The sequence below is a fragment of the Leptonychotes weddellii genome, chromosome 6 (assembly GCF_054177405.1).
Source record: "Leptonychotes weddellii isolate Sample4059 chromosome 6, ASM5417740v2, whole genome shotgun sequence".
Classification (NCBI taxonomy): domain Eukaryota; kingdom Metazoa; phylum Chordata; class Mammalia; order Carnivora; family Phocidae; genus Leptonychotes; species Leptonychotes weddellii.
The window spans coordinates 14,849,095-14,870,218 of record NC_138374.1 but is presented as its reverse complement, the minus strand read 5'-3'; the positions used below and the strand labels follow the sequence as shown (position 1 = coordinate 14,870,218).

Below are 21,124 nucleotides of genomic sequence, written 5' to 3'. Positions count from 1 at the left end.
TGATTGGAGCAGAGTTATTAAGAACAAAACAGACATGGATATAAGTTCAGCGGAATGGTCTTTCCAATCTCATGCCTGAGGGTCCACTGACCAGTTAAGAACTACAAGCCAAAATAAACAACAAAATAAATACCCACCCCAGCCAGTATCCCTTTCCCTCACTCACTCTCTTCCCGCATACATTCCTTTCCTTGCAGACAAATCTGTAGGCTACCGGAAAGCAGACTATTGAGGACGTCACGTAAGCTTCCTCTATTCTTTTAATTCTACTCTTATTCCAAGGATCCTGCTTTTAGGGGATTCTTTCCAATAGTGAAGTCATGAAGGTATGTGGCATAATTTTAAGTGTACCAGAACTTGAGAGAAATGGAAAACAACACGGCGTGATGTGAAATACCTACCACACACGTTAACTTCATGAAATTAATGCCATTTCGATAGGTTTTTATTGAACTATATTAGATCCTTATTATTAAGGCTAGGTAATTTGGGCAAGTGAGTACATAGATTTGTGGAGAACATGAATATATTACTGGCTTATCAAGTTCAATGAGAAATTTTCACACAGGCATGTGAAAATGTCTGTGAAAACAGGCATGTGAAAATCTGCCTTTTGTAAAAGGTCAAATTTTGTTACCAGTTAAAACACAAATTTGAAATAGAACCTGGCATTCAATTTAATCTGTTTACTATTGTTCAGTGACTTCTAATAATAATTGGTATAATAAAGATAATTGTGGAAAGCAAAAATTCCTAGTGTGATTTAAAAAAGAAAATTCAAGCAATGTGAAGCAGCCTTGCCAACAGTCTGGAGAATCAGTCTGTCTAGCAAGTCGTGTATGTAAATAAATAATCAGAGATGCTACTAAAATACAACTTAGTAAACAGGCATTACCTATTTAATAAGTACAATATATACATAGAATTCTCTTGAAAAGCTTCATTTTATACAGAAACATTTACAAAATGAACAGTGTAATCAAATTAAAGATTATCTGTAAAATGCACACATATATATATGAACTTTTGGAAGATAAACAAGTTTCATCATTGTAGTCAAAATGGACAGCCATATGCATTTTAAAAAAGGGTTCCATCCCAGAAAATACATCTTTAATATACAATTATATTTTTCATTTATCTTCCTGAAAATTCTTCATGTTTGGATACTTTTCCAATTATTTTCTCTTGTTCAGAGCCTTGAAAAATTTCAGGTTTCTAGTGCCACCAACTGGTGTTAAAAATTAACAATCTTAGTGTCAAAAAAAGATTGTTTTAAAAAAGGATATTGAAAAACAGGCTACTAGAGTCAACATTCATAAGGCAAACTAACCATACTGAGTAGCAACATGATTGATAAAAATATTTTCACCACAGTAGCATTTACAATATTAATGGTTTTTAATGTTTTGGTTTCTTTCTACCAGTAAATCTTGGTTTAAATTTATATGCAAAAAATCTTTAGAAAATAATATGCTGGTAAAACAAAGTTTAGTAATACACATGAAAACATGATTAGAATTATCTTTGTGAGCGTCAAGTAGGCATTAACAATTTACTAAAAGGGCAAAAATCAAGTATCTCTTTACGGTCTTTGGATTTTTTTTTTCTTCTTAAAGAATAATTAAACATCAAACTGTGACAGGGAATGTGTAGACCATTGTGAGACCACCTGCCCTCAGCATAACCCAGAGCAAGGATTCATTTCCCAAAGCTTCATACCACAGGGAGATTTCTGGGGCCACTATTTGCACAAGTGGATTAACCTTCTTCCTTCTGCGGCAGGGCCTCAAAGAGTGGCTCCTACCGCCTCCCGCCATCGTCACTAGACCACAGCACCATGAGGACAACAAGTGCCCCGTCTGATTTGTTCACCAATAAAACCATAATACCCCGGATGCTGCCTGGCAATAGCAGGTCTTCAATACATATGTTTTTTAAGTGAATACATAACATGCTGGTAGCCTGATAAAATTTAATTCAAGATAAATCACTTTAAATGGTGATGAAGATAGAAAGTTAAAAAAAAAAACAACACACAACATCAAAGTTCAAACCCATTTCTTCGCTCAAACCCACTATTTTCAATCCTTAACACTGAGCAGGCTAAAGTGTGAAGTGGTATGGGAAAAAAGGGAGTCACAGTAAGAATTCACTTCAAAATTAAAACCTAGAAAAGCATATGCAGATGTACACATACACAAAAAATTACCTGCTCAAAGAAATCAAAACAGTGCTAACTAGCCAAAACAGCCTTTGATGTGTATAACTAATAATGAACATATAAATCTTGCCTCAGATCTCAGGTTTATCCAGACCATTTTCCTTTTCCAGACACCCATTCTTCTCTCCATATATTCAATATATTAAGAGTAGAAGACCCTCTCAATCCTTACATTAGCAGCTTTTTGTGATTGGTATAAAGATCTGACATATCCACCTCTTTGTACATTACTTTGCTCAGTTCTAATCCATACACAAAAAGATACAATAGAAACTGAAGAACAAAAGGACAATAAAAGCATTTTCTTCAAAAATTTTCCATAGCTTGAAAAATAAAAGTCAGAATATTGTTTATAATAAATAGCTTTCCTCTAAAGTAGTGTCACCATTTGAGTTCTCCAAATGAATGGTGGTGGCACACATGTTAATATTGGAATGTTTCACTTTTGTATGTAATAAAATGTATATATTTTTAAAAAGTGTATAGACATAGGACACTCTAGATCTGATCACTGCTTGGTCTCCATTCACACATTTTGTGTTTTGGAGGAAAAAAACAAATATTGTAGTCTATGAAGCTCCATTACAGAAGAAATCATGAAATTTAGTTATGTTGGCTACTCTAAGTAGTCTTTAGGAATATCAATAGTATGTCTAGAAAAATGGGAAAATAATTCAGATTTGTTTGCACTTACCCCCTCTTACTTTATTTTGATAAATTATTATTGGTAAAAAGAACAAGACACATTATGGTAAGAGTAACACTTGTTATAGCTATTTTAAGAAGGTGTTTTGGACTTATATTTCCAGTTTGAAAAGATTTTGTTTTTGGATGGCAAGACATAACTTGACATACAGAAAAAATAAGATGCTGCACTGAATCCTTCGTAAAAATTTAGTAAATGATCTTTTTAAACAATGTTGATTAAAAAAGTGTTAAAACACATTAAAGGGATATTGCCACCATGAGCCCAACTTTTAGAGTCATACAATTCCTTAAAGGTTAATTCATCATCCCAAAGCTTACTTCTCTTAAGGAGAGAAAAAAAGGATGCAAAAATCTAAAACAAAAGGGACACTTGTGGCAACATCTGCATATTAGCCAAGGTATCCTATTACGGAAATGATCTGAACATAAGGAAATGTGAAAAGCCACGCTCAGAAATGATAATAAGTTACAACTTACAAGAAGAAGGAACAAAATTCAATGATGTAGAAATGCTGATACTATGACTGGCAACATTTAAGTGCACATCTTAAATATTGTAAAAATCCATCAGGATACACAAATTTGGCTCTAACATTCCTTTGGTTACAGAGATGTAATTATTCTGTATTTTAAATAAATATACTGAAACACATCACATCGGGGACTGTAAGATCACGCCACTGGAATATAGAATTATATAATGGTAAAGAATGGTATTCAAATGAAATGGTTAACAGAGCCATATGCTGGATTCTCTTGGGAACTGGTTCTTCATAAATATCTTAAACATTTATCTTTACATTTGATGTTAGCAAAACTAAAGTATTCCAGTTTCAAAGAATTCATCATTCATCTCTCTGCTCTAATGACTAATCTAATTCACATTTTAAAATACAACTGAAGTCCACAAATCTAAGTGAGCATGTTATTTAAAATCCTATTTTGTGTAACTGAAAAATAAAAAAACCTCAACATTAACTCAAACAATTTGAATCTGAAAAAAACGTACCTAGCACAGATAAGGAAACCAGACAGAGACATGCAATGTCTGATAACTGCTAGCTACCAGGAGCTGGCTTTCCTATTAGCTTCCATTAAAATTAAGATTTAAGGACTCACTGGCATCCCTAAAATAAAACCAAATGTTATACTGGAATGTCAAACAAAACTTTAATCACATTAGTTTTCTTCATGTTGGAGAAATAGCGTATTACTGAATGATTAACACGTGTCCTCTCATGCATAATTTTAAAAAGCTGAATCATTTTTGACGTTATATATTTTCAAAGGAAGAAATACGGAGAAGGGATTTTCGAAAGCCCTTGCAATAATGTTCGGCACTTCGTAGGACTGTTAGCAATTTCAGTTGCTCTGATTCGGTGACAGGCTGTCACTATACAAACACAAATTTCATCAAAGCTCATTCTCTTACAGTACACACAGCAATGCATTCATATTGTAAAAGGATGCTTTTTTATACAGATGAAGCAAAACAATTTTTTACTGGCTGACACACAAAGCAGGGAAACTTTTTCCAACAACACTGGGCAGAGTGGCACCTGCTCCTTGTGTGGCTTTTGTGTTTAGTGACCGAGAGCTGTGTGTTAGGTTTTCTTCGTCCTCTGTTCTAGTTCATGCTGGTGTTTAATAAGACGTTCTATTTCTGTTCCAAGAGTTTGTAGATTTTCCTTTACCAATAAGAAAAAGGGGGAAAGAAAACAGAACCATTAAGTATCATAAGTATACAGATCCAGTTTGAACTGTTTTTGCTTGAATTTTGACACTGAAAGGGTGAGGATTAGTCTTCAGTGCTCTGCAGCATAAACCAGGTGCACAGCAGTTTTCAGTCAGTCCTGTACATTTCAGAATCTTTACTGAAGCTGCAGCAAATTTTAGTGCATAGATTTATTACTACATTTACAACTTTATTTACTATCAAGGCCCAAACATAGCACAAATAGAACAGTGGGGTCGGGTAAAAGCCGCAAAAGTAAAGCTGGAAAATACATTAGAAAATGAATGCCCTAATCTTAAAATAGAGTCTCAGTGATTGATTATAACTAATTATACAGGTCAAAGGCCACCCACTGCAAAATAAACTGTCTATACAATAGCGAAGCTGATTTTCTGCTCTTTCTTCCTTTCCTTGCTAGCTTAAAAAATTGTATTTTTCAAGAAAAACACAAAAATTTTATCTCCAGGTAAAATGGCTACCTTGCATTATAGAACTAGTCCATTTACGGGCTAGCTCACACTATGAAAGAGGCACCATTATGCGATGCTTACTTACTGGCTGGTAAGTAAATGAGAAATACAGATACCTTCAAAGTAATATTTTTTAGTAATGTATCCTCCAAAACAGACTGTAATTTTCTGTTGATCTCCAAAGAGAGGTCCAATGTTAATCCACTATCAGCTGGATGGGATGTATATAAAGATGCCATAATGCCACCCCGTCTACTTAAATGGACTTTGTTAAAATCAGATGCCTCTGAAGAAAGTGTGCCTGATTCTTCCCGTAAAATGTAACTCTGAATTATTCTGCAAAATAAAATGACACGGTCAGTTATATACTTGCAGAATTAAAAACATTAAAATTTACAAGAGTCAACTAATCATAAGCATGAAGATGATTAGCGTAAAACAAGTACCTATTAGGTTAATAACAGTAATATGTTAGAAAATAAATTTTCTTATTCACATGGTATCTTTTTTTTTTTTTTAAAGATTTTATTTGAGAGAGCGCGTGCACCCACAAGCAGGGGGGAGGGGCAGAGGGAGAGGAAGAAGCGCAGACTCCCCAGTGTGCAGGGAGCCGGACTTGGGGCTCGATCCCAGAACTCTGGGATCATAACCTGAGCTGAAGGCAGATGCTTAACTGACTGAGCCACCTAGGTGCCCCCAGATGATGTCTTAATCCCATTTTTATTCAAATGGTATTTACATTAAAGATATATAAACATTGTTTTTCTATTTCTTTCCTTATTACTTTAATCAAAATATTTTAAATTTTTAAAAAGATTTTATTTATTTATTTGACAGAGAGCACAAGCAGAGGGAGCTGCAGGCAGAGCGAGAGGGAGAAGCAGGCTCCCTGCTGAGCAGAAAGCCCGATGTGGGGCTCGATCTCAGAACCCCAGGAACACGACCCGACCCGAAGGCAGACACCCAACCTACTGAGCCACTCAGGTGCCCCTAATCAAAATACTTTTGAGCAATTTCTTTATGACTCCATTTCGGTTAATATTTTCTATTTTCTTGTTATTAAACTTAGAACTTTATTCATTTTTTAAAAAGATTTATTTATTTAGGGGCACCTGGGTGCCTCGGTCATTAAGTGTCTGCCTTTGGCTGGGGTCATGATCCCAGAGTTCTGGGATCAGGCCCCGCATCGGGCTCCCTGCTCTGCGGGAAGCCTGCTTCTCTCTCTCCCACTCCCCCTGCTTGTGTTCCCTCTCTCGCTGTGTGTCTCTGTCAAAAAAATAAAATCTTTAAAAAAAAAAAAAAAGATTTTAGAGAGAAAGAGCATGCACGCGAATGTATGCGCAAGCAGGAGACCAGGGGTAGGGGGAAATGGCGGCACAGGGCTCAATCTCGCGACACTGAGATTACGACCTGAGCTGAAATCAAGAGTCAGACACTTAACCAACTGAGCCACCCAGGCACCCCTTCTTTTTCTTTTAAAAGTCATGGGCCAACTTTTCGCTAAGTCTAAAATTATTTCAAAATAAAAATTAAAAAGTCATGGGTAAAAAGTTGCAATATATAAAAAATATCTTAAAAGAATATGGTATTTTTTTTTTTTTAAAGATTTTATTTATTTATTTGAGAGAGAATGAGAGAGAGCACATGAGAGGGAGGAGGGTCAGAGGGAGAAGCAGACTCCTTGCCAAGCAGGGAGCCCGATGCGGGACTCGATCCTGGGACTCCAGGATCATGACCTGAGCCGAAGGCAGTCGCTTAACCAACTGAGCCACCCAGGCACCCAAGAATATGGTATTTTTAAGAGGAATTTTGCACAGCAAATTTTTTTTTCCTTTTTACCAGGTGAGGAAGGCCCAAGCCCCAGAGAGCCCAGCTCCTGGGAGGGGACAACAAGCCATTGGAGGGATGAAGAGGAAAGATCACAGGCCACAGGGTCAGGATGGAGAACCCGCAGGTGAGATGAACAAAAAAAACCATGCCAGAGGTCAGTTAGCAGGGGGACGAAATAGAAAACAAAAGTGCATGAAAATCTGTCTCATAAAAGTGACTGAGAAAAAGTAAGGTTTCATGCATGGTACCAAAGCAAAGAACATTAGTGCAAATTAAACGTGTATGGAACGCACTGCACAGCAGATTCCAGGCTGTGCTGACCAGGCATCCCGCCCACCTCACAGAAAGCCAGTACCCCCTGCTCAGGGGCCAGGACGCCCTGAGGCCCCCAAGGTCACCATTCAAAAAGCCGGTTCTTAGCCCAAGGCCCCTGGTGCCCAGCTACTGGGAGCTTGAGAAGCCAGTTTTTGACTTTAGGTCACACTGACCTAGTCCCAGCTGGGCCCAGATCCCCAGCTCTTGGTCTGTCACTTACTGGATTAGTGGTGACTCTGGAACATTTAGTGATTTGACCTGAACACCACCAGTTAATTTATTTGTCCCTGAGTTTTAAGAAATCAATGAAAGTTTAAGTCATAGGCACAGAATCTTGTACTTGGCAGGTGCCCAATAAATTACCCACTTGTCCTACCCAACAGGAAAGATAATCCACAACCCCATATCTCATGAAAATCAAAAGCTAACAGAGTGCTTTTATTAAATCCAACATTATCTTAGTAACCTAAAAAAATTAAGATCTGTTGAACTCTAGATCACCTTAAAGACCTGTTCATCTCTGTATTCCCAAAACCTAGAACATAGTAAATGATCAATAAAAGACTGGGAACTGAATGACTAAAATTAAGAATTATTTTTTGATCTAAAACTAATGATGTAATGTATGGTGATTAACATAACAATAAAAAATTATTTAAAAAAATTATTTTTTGAGGGGCGCCTGGGTGGTTCATCCATTAAGCGTCTGCCTTCGGCTCAGGTCATGATCCCAGGGTCCTGGAATTGAGCCCTGAGGCCTGCAGGGCTCGCTGTCAAATAAATAAAATCTTTAAAAAACAAGATTTATTTTTTGAAAGATTGGCTCTTGATATGATTAATTTTGAAAACAGTAACTTTACCATATAAGTAATGGTATTTCAAACACAGATCGTGTTATATAATACATACTTTGTTTTTTTCCTAATTTCTTCCACCAACTGTTTGATATGATCTTCCATAAATTCTATCTTTTCATTTTTCCGGGCATGTGCTTTTTGCAGCCTTACGATCCTCTCAATCAACATGGCCTTGTCCACTTCTGGAAAGTTATCCACAGCTACTGACGACCCGGTATTTTCTGGAGATCGATCTTCTGCACTGCTTCGAGCATTGAGGGACCCTGAAGACCAAAAAAAAAAAAAAATCACTTAGGGTATTGTACTCAGTCTAGAGTCATCTGCTAATGTCACGTATTATTTCTTCTAGTATAAACTGCAAATATTCGATCTAACAGAGTCGGGCACAGAATACAAGTCATACCTGGCCTGAGTTCTTATTTCTGAATATATGAATGACAGAAGTACCAAAAGGGCCTATTATGTCTCTCAGGAACCGGATGAGGAAGCAGCAATAGAGAAACAAGAAACTCAAGAAAAAGTCAGAATAACAAGTCTGAAGTGAAACTGAGAGCCAAAGACAGAGACAGAGAAGACAGAACACAGAGTGGGTTAAGCTCTGAAGCCAGTCTCCCGAGGCTCAAATCCTACTCCTCGACTTTCTAGCTGCGTGATGTTGGACAAGTTATTTAATTCTCTGTGCCTTGGTCACCTCATCTTAAAATGGGAATAATATTATTATTTACCTCGTAGGATTGTTATCCTCATTTAGAGATAATATATGTGAAGTGCTTGGAACAGTGCATATAAGTAAGCACTCAGTAAATGTTAGCTATTACTTTTATCAACATCAGTTGAGAAAAATTTCTGATCCTCTCTATCCTACAAACATAAGTCTTTTTTCAACTCCATTTTGTAGATTTAAGACAGTAATATATCCTATTCAAGGTCACGCACTGGCTTCTAAATACCTATGTGTAGGGGAACCTGGGTGGCTCAGTCGTTAAGCGTCTGCCTTCGGCTCAGGTTGTGATACCAGGGTCTTGGGATCGAGCCCCGCATCGGGCTCCTTGCTCAGCGGGAAGCATGCTTCTCCCTCTCCCACCCACCCTGCTTGTGTTCCCTCTCTCACTGTGTCTCTGTCAGATAAATAAAATCTTTTTAAAAAATAAATAAATACCTATGTGTAGTTTCAACCCATGTTCTTTCTACTGTGTGATCTTCCCACTACTGTAATAGTCGATGTGCAACTCCTGGGAGGGAGTGCAGTGTCATGGCATGCACTCATTCTCGAGTCTGAGAGTTCTGTCACTGTGGATTTGGGGCAAGTCATGGAACCATTCTGAACCTTCGTTTCCTCAGCACTAAAATGCGAATTGTAACACCTCACACAACTATTCTGCAGAGTAAATAATATGCTTAAAGTGCTTGGCGTGATTCCTGGCACTCTAAAATGACAAACACATGATATTTTGCTAATTACCATTTCCACAATGATATCAATCATAATTTTATGGACTCTCTTCATTTTCACTTCAGACTACAGGCATATTTACCATGGGAAAGCTAAAAGATTTAAACATATGTATATATAAAAAAAATCTTAAAATATATTGATGATCATTTCATTAGTTTTCAGGTGTTAAAAGTAACATAAAAGTAAAAAAAAAAAAAAGAGAGACCATATTATAACAAATCTTCTATATGGATAAATAGAAATCTAAATTTAAAAATGGAAGAGGAAATCGTCACAAAGAATAAAGAAGATGCAGGTAAGATAATAGGAGGTAGGGAGACAGATCATCTAGAACCCCATGACAAACATGAAACCCTGGGAAATGATGAGAACTTATTTAACTGGAAATAATTCCACTTTTTATAACTCAAAATGGGAAAAAAAAATATCAACACTTTTTAACACAAAAAAATGCTAGTTCTTTTTACAATCACTAGATAACAACTGAAACCAGAAATTTTTTTACCTGATGAACTAGAACGACTCCCCATACTGCTGACTTCTTTATCATAGCTTCCATTCTCCACCTGATCTAATTTTCTTCGTGCTACAGGAAAAATAAACAAATTACTTGTGACAATTATGACCATTTGCCCCACTATTTCTGATTTTAATTGCTAAAATCGCTCAGGCAAAAATGGCTTAAACACAAGAGAAATTTGTGGAATACATACTTTAGACAGGAGGGCTATAGTTGTCATTCATATAAAATGATATCTAGAAATGTACGGGTCAAATACAAAATACATAGAAACAACACTATGATGACATCACTTAGGCATAGTGACCTAACATTCAGAGTCCTGATGGATTTAGATGACCTCTACAATATCAGAAATTTCCCTTCAATTATAGCTTTAAAAACAAACAATTCTTATGGCAAATATCTGAATATATTCATATTAAGTAAATACTAAATCTCTTTTATCTTAATACTATATTTCACCCAATAATAACACAAAGTAGTGAGAAGAGAAGAGATTAGGAAGTCGGAACACATATCTTACTCATCTTTGTATCCAAGCACATAGCACAGTTTAAATTGTTTAAATTTTTAAATGAAAGAAATCTGGGTTCCAGTCCCAGCTGTTAATCATTTGTTCAGGTCATTCATAACCTGTCTGGGTCTCAGTTTCTTCTAAGATGAAGGGTTAGGGCTCAATGATCTCTAAGGTAGAGGTCTACAAGGTGGGCTGCAGGTACCCTAGATGCTGCACAAAACAACTCATAGCATGTGTAGGGAGAAAATATTAGAATTTCCATTTATACTTACATTTCATCTGATCTTTGAAAAGATTTTTTAATTTTAATTTTTATTATGTTTTAATCAGATTCTACTTTTCATGTTTTTTAATGTAGAGTGATACATGTTTTAAATTTATAAATAAATACATATAAATCTGAGAACAAATGCTTAAATACTTTTTACTGATTGGAGTATGTGATCAAAAAAGTTTAGACACTACTGCCCTCAAGTATATTCCCAACTCTCACATTCTGGGGTTCTGTGCATAAACGTCCTTTAGCATAGAAGATGTTATAGACTATTCATGGAACTCCAAGAGGTTTAGCGATTTGGTTATAAACATTAATACATTAAAAAGAACATATGGCACTAATCAGTGTGGTAGAACCTGATGTAAAATATATTTTTTCTATAAATCCTTAATGACTAAAAGATGCAACATTAAGGTCTAAGTGTGTGAGAATTTTATACCTTGCTGGAGTTGTTTGGTAAGATCTTTGACACTGGAGGCATGTTTACGTCTTTGGGTTACTAATTCATCTTTTAGTTCTTCGACCTGGGTACTCAATGCTTTAACTTCTGTTTGTCTACAGGTGAGTTCCACTTGCAGAGTCTGGACCTCCTCTTTTCGCAGTTCTTCCTCTTTTGACAATCTACTTTCCTAAATATTAAATGAGATCAAATAAAAAACACCAATTTTAACACCTGTTTGTTTCCATTACTGCTCATAGTTTAAAACCTGAAAATACAAGGTCCTTGATGGTAGATTCTTCCAGAATTGTTCCTTACCAGGTTTTGTTTCCCGCACTCCTCAAATTCCTTGTGTGGGAATGCAGGGGGCATATTAATGCATTTGCCATTTTATACATGCAAAACAGTCTATGTCAGAGGTCTTTGGTTATTTTGGACTAACATCTCAAATTATTTTTATGAGTAACTTGAAGACACTCTGATCACTTAGAAATATTAAACCATTTTTAAACTATAAAAATCTAGAATATTTGAAATACTCTAAAAAATATATAGTAATTCCAGGGGTGCCTAGGTGGCTCAGTCAGCTGAATGTCCAACTCTTGATTTCGGCTCAGGTCACGATCTCAGGGTCACGAGATCGAGCCCCGTGTCAGGCTCCGTACTCAGCAGGAAGTCTGCTTGAGATTCTCTCTCTCCCTCTCCATCTGCCCCTCCCCGCCAAAATAAATAAATCTTAAAATATATATATATATATATATATATACACACACACACACGTGGTAATTCCAGTTACTAATGACAAAAACCATGGTTTTCTTATTTTCAAAAGTGAAATACTTTCTCATAAACACTTTAGGAAGGTATTTTATTATAAATTATATATAGGAAGGAAAAAGGACACTTTAAACAAGTTAGAAGGAAAAACTGACACTTCTCACAGCATTTGAAATTACCAGAAAATCAGGCCAATAAAAAAAAGAGCTCAACTTAACTACCAGTAGGTTTATGCTAACAGGAAAATTTAATTTGTGCCTCTTGTATGTCACTTTAAAAGTTAAATGTAAATGTGTACTTACCAAATTAGTATTTGTCTGTTTCATTTGTTCACATTGGCTTTGTAACTGACTTTCACTACAGGAAAGCTTATCAAATTGTGACTGCAAAGAATTGGATTCAGATTGGAGTTGCGCATTCTTACTAGTGAGCTTTTCTGTAAATAGCAGTAACTCAGATTCTCTTTTCCTACTGCCTTCGATGTCTTTTTGTAGATCATTAATCAAAGAATTAAGACTTTCCACTTCTTCCTTCAAATTTTCAATTTCTTGTTTACCTCTAAAAAACAAAGTTTATACTTAAGAAAAAAAAACTACTAAAAGACATTACATTAATGGTTTGGGATTTTCATCAAATAAAATACTTTATAAATGCACTTTTATTCATTCAGCCAAATTATTTATTTGGATTTGCAGGACTACCTAATATATGCTAGGAACTAAGAGCTGTGAGTATAAGTAAGACTGACATGGGCCCTGCTTTCAAAGATTTCCATTAAGGAAATTACATGCGTGATAAAATATTTTTGACGATGCAAGCACAGGGTGGGTTGCCTAACCTAGTGTAAGTGGTGTTTAAACTAACACAGTAGGGGCTAGCAAACTTCTCCTGTGAAAGGCCCAAACTTAAACAATTTAAGTTTCTACGGCATATGGTCTTTGCGGCAAGTGTTCAACCCTGCCGCTGCAGTGTGAAAGCAGCCACAGATAATCCATGAAGGAATGAGAGTAGCTGTGTTCCAAGAAAAAATTATTTACAAAAAAAGGCAGTGGGCTGGACTTGGCTCGTGGACCACAGTTTGCTACTTCCTGATCAGAAGAAAAAGTAGGAGTGAGTGGGACAACAAAATATGTTCCAGGTACAAGAAACAGGATGTGCTAGATCTGGGAAGGGAACGAGAATGACTTTCTTGTTGGTACTAACAAACACATGTTCAACACTGATGAGGATAAGGACAGCACTATATGCCCAGCACTTAATATAGCGCATGCACATAGGAGACAATCAATCCACATTTGTAAACAACTATTGCTGAAATCCAAGAGTGCGAAAAGAGAAAGCACAGAGAGAGAAGCAAGGTCACTAATGATCTTCCAAGCCATGCTGTGGCATCTGAACTTACTGGACAGTCCTTGAGGCAATGGGAAATCACTGAAAGGTTTTGAGATTTCCTTTTTAAAAAGACTATGCTAACTACAGTGTAGGAAATGGACTGCAAGGGAAGACAAAAAAAAAAAAAAAACCCACAAAAAACCCATTTAGAAGCTATGGCAGCTTTCCAGATAAAAGAACAATGGCAGCAGTAGTAGGAGTGTGAAAAATAAATGAACTTGAAAGATACTGAAGCATTAGCATCAATAATACTCTGTGACTGGTTAGATGTATGAGGGGAAGGAAAGGAAACCAAGAAGGACGCCCAGGTTCCTGGGCTGGAAAATCACGTGGATGCTCCACTCATCGCTCATCTCAGGAACATCAGAGGAGCATATTTATGGGTGGGATGGATGAATCAGTTTGGGACATTCTAAAAGTCTGAGGTGCCTTTGATACCTGTATGTCTGGGCCTGAGCCTTTAAAAGGGCTGAAGATAATGACTTGAAGGTCCTACAGCATACTACAGCAATAGCTGGGCCATTCAGGGTATGATAAAATAGTAACAAAAGAGTTTTATGACAAGGAGAAGACTGCCAAGGAGACTGAGAAAAGGAGTGGCCAGAAAGTGGGGAGGAACACCAAGGAAAGCATGATATGAAGCCAAAGGAACAGAGCATGTCAAGATAATGGGCTTGGGGCACCTGGGTGGCTCAGTTGGTTAAGTGGCTGCCTTCAGCTCTGGTCATGATCCCAGGGTCCTGGGATCGAGCTCCGCATCGGGCTCCCTGTTTGGCGGGAAGCCTGCTTCTCCCTCTCCCACTCCCCCTGCTTGTGTTCTTTCTCTAGCTGTCTCTGTCAGTTAAATAAATAAATAAAATCTTTAAAAAAAGGGAAAGATAATGGGCTTAATGGTTTTAATACTGAAAATTCAAGCAAGGCTTACTCTGGGAAGTGTCTGCTAGATTTAAGGAGGCATTAGCAGTTTTTAATGGGATGTTGGGGTAGAAGCTAGACTGAAGTGGAGAGGAAAAGGAGGACAAAGGAAGTGACGGCATGGAGGAAGAGTAAAGATGATTCTACAAGGATGTTTGGTTGTGAAGGACATGAGAAAGGTGGGGGGACATCACATTAGTTTTGACGTTTTTAATATTGAAATGTAGAAAAACAAAAAGTAGAGAGAGGTAAGAGATAAAGGATAAAGAAGAAATAGTCCAGAAAGATCCTGAGAAGGCAGAAGAGCATGGGATCCACAGAAGTAGAGAGAACAATTCAGTTCAGAGGGGAACAGGAACATGTCTTCTGTAATAACAGAAGGAAGAGAAAGAAGAATAGCTGCAGATGAAGGCAAGTTCACAGAAGAGACAGAAAGAGGTTGCGAGAACAGTTACCTGCAGCTCCCACTTCTCTTGTGAAGTAAATAAGAGGTAATCACCTGCCAAGAGTAAATAGCGAGGAGAGGGAGACCGGAAGTGGGAAAGAAGGAACGTCTGGAATAGATGCTTTGAGGTGGGGGAGAGGCTGTAACCTAAAGACATATGGCAGGATTAGAGGTCACTAACATTCCCAGTTGAGGTCACAGCACCAACCTGGATGATGGTGAGGATTTTTGGCAATACTGAGCAGCAGCCGCTGGGACAGTATCAAAAAGAAGGTATTTGGATTAAGGATGAATTTAGGCTCTGCCAGATGACGTCATGAGTAGAGTTTAGCTAAATGGTTTTACAAGGAGCCAAGGAATGTCAACTCCTGACCTTGCACCACAATACACACAAAGGTACAGATGTACATATATATCTACCTTTTAGAAGCACTAGTAATAGTAGCATAATTTGAACATTAAAGAATAAGAAACTAAAATCCATTGTTTTATAAATTGCCACTTCCAATATTTAGGGAATATAAACTTTGATTTTTAGAAGCCATAATAGGAACTTCAAAGATAATCCAAAAAAGTTCAAATGAAAACAGGAATTTTAAATTTTTTAGCTAGTAAAATTATAAAATTCTTATTTAATGTAATAATTACATTTAATAACAGAATCTTGAGATAGAATTAAAAAGCCTATTGATTAGCATAAACAGAAGTTGCTTGGTTTATACCTTTGATGTTGCTCCTGTATCTGATCCACAATTTTCACTCTGTCCAATAAATTCTGAATTTCAGCTTTTTGGCGATTAATAATTTCTTTATATTTGGATAACTCATCTTCTGTTCTTAATCGTTCATCTTCTAGACATTTCACCTATCAAAATTCATAACCAAGTTAGACTATAAACAGTATTTTCTTGTTCCTTAATTACTTCATACAGTGATTATATATTAATAATCCAAGCTAGGGGCTCCTGGGTGTCTCAGTGGGTTAAGCGTCAAGACTCTTGATTTTGGCTCTGGTCATGATGTCAGGATTGTGAGATCGAGCCCCACATCGGGCTCCGCACTGTGCGTGGAGCCTGCTTAAGATTCTCTTTCCCTCCCCCTGCCCCTCCCCCACCATTCACACATTCGCACACTCATTCTCTCTCTTGCTCAAAAAAAAAAAAAAAAATCTAAGCTAAGTTATAAGGATTAATGTGAAGAAAATATAATGGGACATTAACAGTCTTGGGGTTCAGTCTCAGATTTCTCGTGATTTAGTCACAGGAGTTTTAGCATGTCACATTATTTTTGCTGAATCTCCATTTCCTCACCTGAAAACAAGATATACCTTCCCCACCTACCTCAAAGAACTGGCACAGAGAACAAATGGAAAGGCACATGAAGGACACTTTAGAAATTATTAAATGATGGCAAATTCAAGGTGGTTACTTAAAAGCCTATTTCTAAAGAAATGAATTGATATACAATGATATTTCACATTCATATTAAAGGATACTATTTTTCCAATGAAGACTATACTAGATTGTTAGAAATTAAAACTGTACAAGACTACCCAGGAGAAATATAAAGTCTATTATTTTCTGTCGCTTACAGTTCTAAAGTCCAACTATCTTTCCAATTAATTTGCTGATAAGACTGCCTTACGTTAGGGGCCCAAGGATAAGTGACAGAAACAGGAAATGTGCTATAAAATAGGAATGTCTGGAGAATACTTCAAAGGGACCAAAGTGGAAGACATTATCATTTCAACAAAAGAGTCCCTTGTATTGCTAGGAAATCAATATTCTACTCCTCTGAGTTCTTTCATTTTGGAATGAAAGTGTTTCCCTAACACTTAAAAAAATTAGAAGGAGTCCAAAATTAAAGATATTTAGCCTTCCTCTGAAATCATGACTACAGATTTCCTTACCTTTGTTCTGAGTGTTCGTAGTTCATCCATACCCTCCTTAAACGTCCTCTTCAGATCTTCCAGTTCTTTTATTTTGGCATGATGCATCTTTTGTAAAGTTTAAAAGAAACCACAAGTCATTATGTATTAAACAAGACCTAAAATTTATTGCCTATTCCTTCGAAAAGGCCTTCAAATTGGGTGACAGTACTCATTCTTTCTCTCGCTCTGTATGTATTGCCCAATCCAGGGCATGAAAAGAGCGAAGCCACTCACCTCTAGCTGGTCAGATTTTTCTTGCATTTGTTTTTCAAGTTCTCCTTTTGTGACTCTAAGCTTGGCATCAAGCTCATTGGATTTAATTTCTTCTGACTCCTAATGGGAAGGAAATGAAAAAAGTATGACTGAATTTTTAAAGTTTTATACTTTGGAAAGTGAAGGCTTTGGCAGTTAAGTTTACAAATTGTGAAATGCATACCTTGGGTATCTAAAAATGACTGTACTGAAAGATTTTAAATATGTCAATTCTGTACGAACAAGAATAGCCCTTAAGATATGTAACATAATACACAGTGGGTTTTAAGTTATAAATTTCCTTGTACTCTTCATTCTTCTGATATTTTTTAGGGTTTTTATTTGGTTATAAACATCTCTAATAAGATCTCTAGTTAAGCTACAAGTACTTTAACACAGGAAATAACCTGTCATTTATTTAACTGTCCTACCAAATCCATTCCACACTTCAAATATTACAGATACAAAACATTAATGAAGCAAGAGTACTGATATTTGGTGCAATTTTATTACTAATCTATTTGAAAAGTTAAGCATACCTGATATGTTTTTATCATATCCTGACAATTTTTCCGTATCTGATCAGCTTCTTCCTTTGCTTGAGTTAACTTTGTTGTTGTTTCTTTGAGTTTATCTTTGGTTTCCTGCATTGACAAAAAGATAGTGTGAGATAAGAAAAGACACATATTGGTCTCTGCCCCAGTCCCGGACACAAAGCTCCTAAAACCCTTGTAATTTCCTAAGTCATAAGAACACTAGGAGCATCTCTTGCTGCAGTACTGATTTTGACCTCTGTTCCTGACACAGAGTTCTTGAAACCCTTGTAATTTCCTGGGTGACAGGAGTGTCTTTTGTTCTAATGAGGCGCCTCTGGGTGGGCTCCTGGATGTGGGCTGGTCACCAGAAAGACCAAGTCATGATTAGCAGTCTGGAATCCAGCCCCCAAAGAAGGCCTGAAGATGGAGCTGATGATGGATCATTCCTTCATAATGAACCCTCCATAAAATCCCACAATATGGGGTTTGGAGAGCTTCCAGACTGTCAGATACAACCACACCAAGAGGTTCCCCAACTCCACGGGGACAGAAGCGCCTATGTTTGGGACCCTCCCAGACCTTGCCCTATATAGCTCTTCATTTGGCTGTTCATCTGTATCCTTTATCATACCCTTTAATAACATGATAAACCTAAGTCCTTCCCTGAGTTCTTTAAGCAAATCTTCAAACCCAAGGAGGGGGTCGCTGGAATTTCTGATCTATAGCTGGCTGGTCACAAGGGCACCTGGCCTTGTGGCTGGCATCTGAAGTATGTGCATGGTGGGGGGCTGGGGGGCCTTTTTGTATGACTGAGCCCTTAACCTGTGGGATCCAATGCTATCTCCAGGTGGATGTGTCAGAGTCAAGTGAAACTGTAGCGACACCTAGTTGTATCGCACAGAATTACTTGTAGTGGGGGAAAACCTCCACACAACTGGTGACCAAAGTGTCAGAGGTAAAGTGTTCAGTGTAAAAGTAAACGAGACTCAGAGGGAAGAAACACACAGTAGGGAGAAATGGGTTCTTCCCTACACTGGAGAAGGAAAACAGTTTGTCCTTCACAGACAGTGACAAGGTTGGGCCCAGTATTGTGATAAATGGTAAGGACAATGACCAGAGTAGTCCTGGCACTGCCATTGAGGGGTTAGATACTATTCTAGAAATAACACTTTATGCTTCTGACAAAAAACCAAAGTGGACTGTGCAGTTAACTGATAGCCATTAAATAAGGTTAAATTTGATAGTTTTTAGTAAATCACTAAAAGTAATTATTAACCTGGTAAGACAAGAGGAACAAAGTGTTAAACAGCTCTCTGCACACACATAAAAGACCATTCTTTGCTTTCCGGCCATGGTATCTATTTAAAACTGTCTTATAGGTCCATGCTACAGTTTGGTTTCTGTTCCTAACCACTCTCCTAAAAGAGCAATTCTGAAGGTTTGTAGGGACTACTCTCTCATCAAATTCAATTACTTTCTCTCATTTTCTATTCTTGACTTACCTGATCCAGTTCTGACCACTCCTGATTCTCTGGATATCCTTCCTCTGTTTCTATTACAAGACAACATACTACTGTTTTTCCCTTTCCATTGTTGTCTTTTCTGTCTCAACTGGCTTTCTGCTTCCTGTGGCAATTTTCCAGATAAAGCCCTGCTCTGTAGCTCTTTTTCCACAGTTCTTCAGATCACCCATCCAGTCCCATGGCCTGAGCTATTGTGGATTTGAAATCAGGGTTTAGGTGTCACCTCCTAGTAGCTGCCCTTCAGAAAAGGGTAGAAGCTGTTATCTGCCTTCCCAAAGACAGAGTCCAGGGCATTCCTGGATTAGAACAACTGATACCCTGTTCTGTAGATTACATGTTTCCTCCAATGAGGACACCACTTCTGGACAACACCTTGCCACATATTAATTGTTCATGTAATATTTGCTGAATCTATGAAGGAATCACTAATATAAGCCTTTGCTCTAGGGAGGCTGGTCTTCCCAAACATCAAATACTCATCTCTCGTTTTTCCTTTTCTCTTGCTCTTCCTCCACTTGGAATGTTTCTCTTCATCTTTTGAACCATCTAAATTGCGTCTATTTTCACACACTACTTCTTTTATGTCGTTTTTGGATACATCTATCATACAACTAAGTACTTAGCTATATACTTCCACTTGCTGGTCTTTTAAAGGAACTTGATTTGTTTTTTGGGTTTTTTTAAAGATTTATTTGAGGGCGCCTGGGTGGCTCAGTCGTTAAGAGTCTGCCTTCGGCTCAGGTCATGATCCCCAGGTCCTGGGATCCAGCCCCACATCAGGCTCCCTGCTCTGCGGGAAGCCTGTTTCTTCCTCTTCCACTCCCTCTGCTTATGTTCCCTCTCTCGCTGTCTCTGTCAAAATAAATAAATAAAATCTTTAAAAAAAAAAAAAAAAGATTTGATTTATTTGAGAGAGCGAGCGAGCACAAACGAGCAGGGGGAGGAGAAGAGGGAAAAGGAGCAGACTCCTGCCGAGCAGGGAGCCCGATGTGGGACTCGAACCCAGGACCCTGAGATCATGACCTGAGCTGAAGGCAGCTGCTTAACTGACTGAGCCACCTAGGCGCCCCAAACCCTATATGTTTTTTTTTCCCACATCTGTATCATCAATAACTGAAAAACCTTGGCACACAGTAGGTACTCACTTCACTCAAAAAATAACTGAGAGATTCCTATAATTCTAAGTAATTATTAAATAAATAACCAAATAAAAGAAAAATTTTGATTAAGGGACTACATTTCATTTATTTAGTGAGCACCTGCCATATAAGGCATTCTTCTAAGCTTTGAGGAAATATTACTGTTAAGAAGACTGATAAAAATCTCTACTCTCATAAAGCTGGTATTCTAGTGATCACAGGTAATACATAAAATACGTAAGTAAAAATATGTTATATTAGATAATGACAAGTGCTAAGAAGTAAATATAAAGTAAGGGCACAAGGAGGTTTGAGGGGAGGTATGCAAATTTAGAGAGCTAGGTAAAGTGTCACTGAGAGGTGACAGATGGGTAAAGACCTGAAAGAAGTAAGCAAGAATATTTGCTAAGGGACTGGATATGGTGACTGAGAACTCAAGGATAAAGATGAATTGCCATTTCTTGAGATGGGGGAGCAATGGAGGGCAGTTTCAGACATGCTCAGCTGAAGATGCCTGTGAGTCACCCAAGACATCAGATGTCAAGTAGCCACCTAAATATAAGAATATGGAATTCTGTATAGAAGTTATAAATCTAGGAATCACTAGTATAGTTTTCTATGCTATGTTTCCATATATGTTTTTGAAGTTTCATGTTTTTCAAGTTCACTAATCTTATCTTCTGTAGCATCTAATCTTGTTAATTCTATCCACTGTATTTTTCATCTCAGACATTGTATCAGTTCAGCCTTTTTTACAATCTTTTATGTTTTTCCTTAATGTATTCACACTTTTAATCTATCTTCTTGAATATATGGAATATATTTTATAATAACTGTTTTAACATCCTTATCTACTTCTTTCAT

General features: G+C 37.3%; 1 protein-coding gene across 2 annotated transcripts in view; it reads right to left on the bottom strand.

Annotated features, from left to right (window-relative positions):
* Nucleotides 1-871: 871 nt before the first annotated feature.
* The window catches only part of CCDC186 (coiled-coil domain containing 186), a 47,825-nt gene continuing 27,572 nt past the window's right edge, over nt 872-21,124 (bottom strand). For both annotated transcript variants that reach the window (XM_031039057.2, XM_006743198.3), the window contains 10 exons: nt 17,602-17,706; nt 17,045-17,143; nt 16,790-16,876; nt 15,603-15,745; nt 12,431-12,686; nt 11,352-11,541; nt 10,101-10,181; nt 8,192-8,402; nt 5,254-5,473; nt 872-4,620 (listed from right to left, as the gene is read on the bottom strand). In XM_031039057.2, coding sequence (XP_030894917.1) covers nt 4,537-4,620; nt 5,254-5,473; nt 8,192-8,402; nt 10,101-10,181; nt 11,352-11,541; nt 12,431-12,686; nt 15,603-15,745; nt 16,790-16,876; nt 17,045-17,143; nt 17,602-17,706 — 1,476 coding nt within the window. In that variant the 3' untranslated portion in view covers nt 872-4,536. The remainder of the gene's footprint in view (nt 4,621-5,253; nt 5,474-8,191; nt 8,403-10,100; nt 10,182-11,351; nt 11,542-12,430; nt 12,687-15,602; nt 15,746-16,789; nt 16,877-17,044; nt 17,144-17,601; nt 17,707-21,124) is intronic.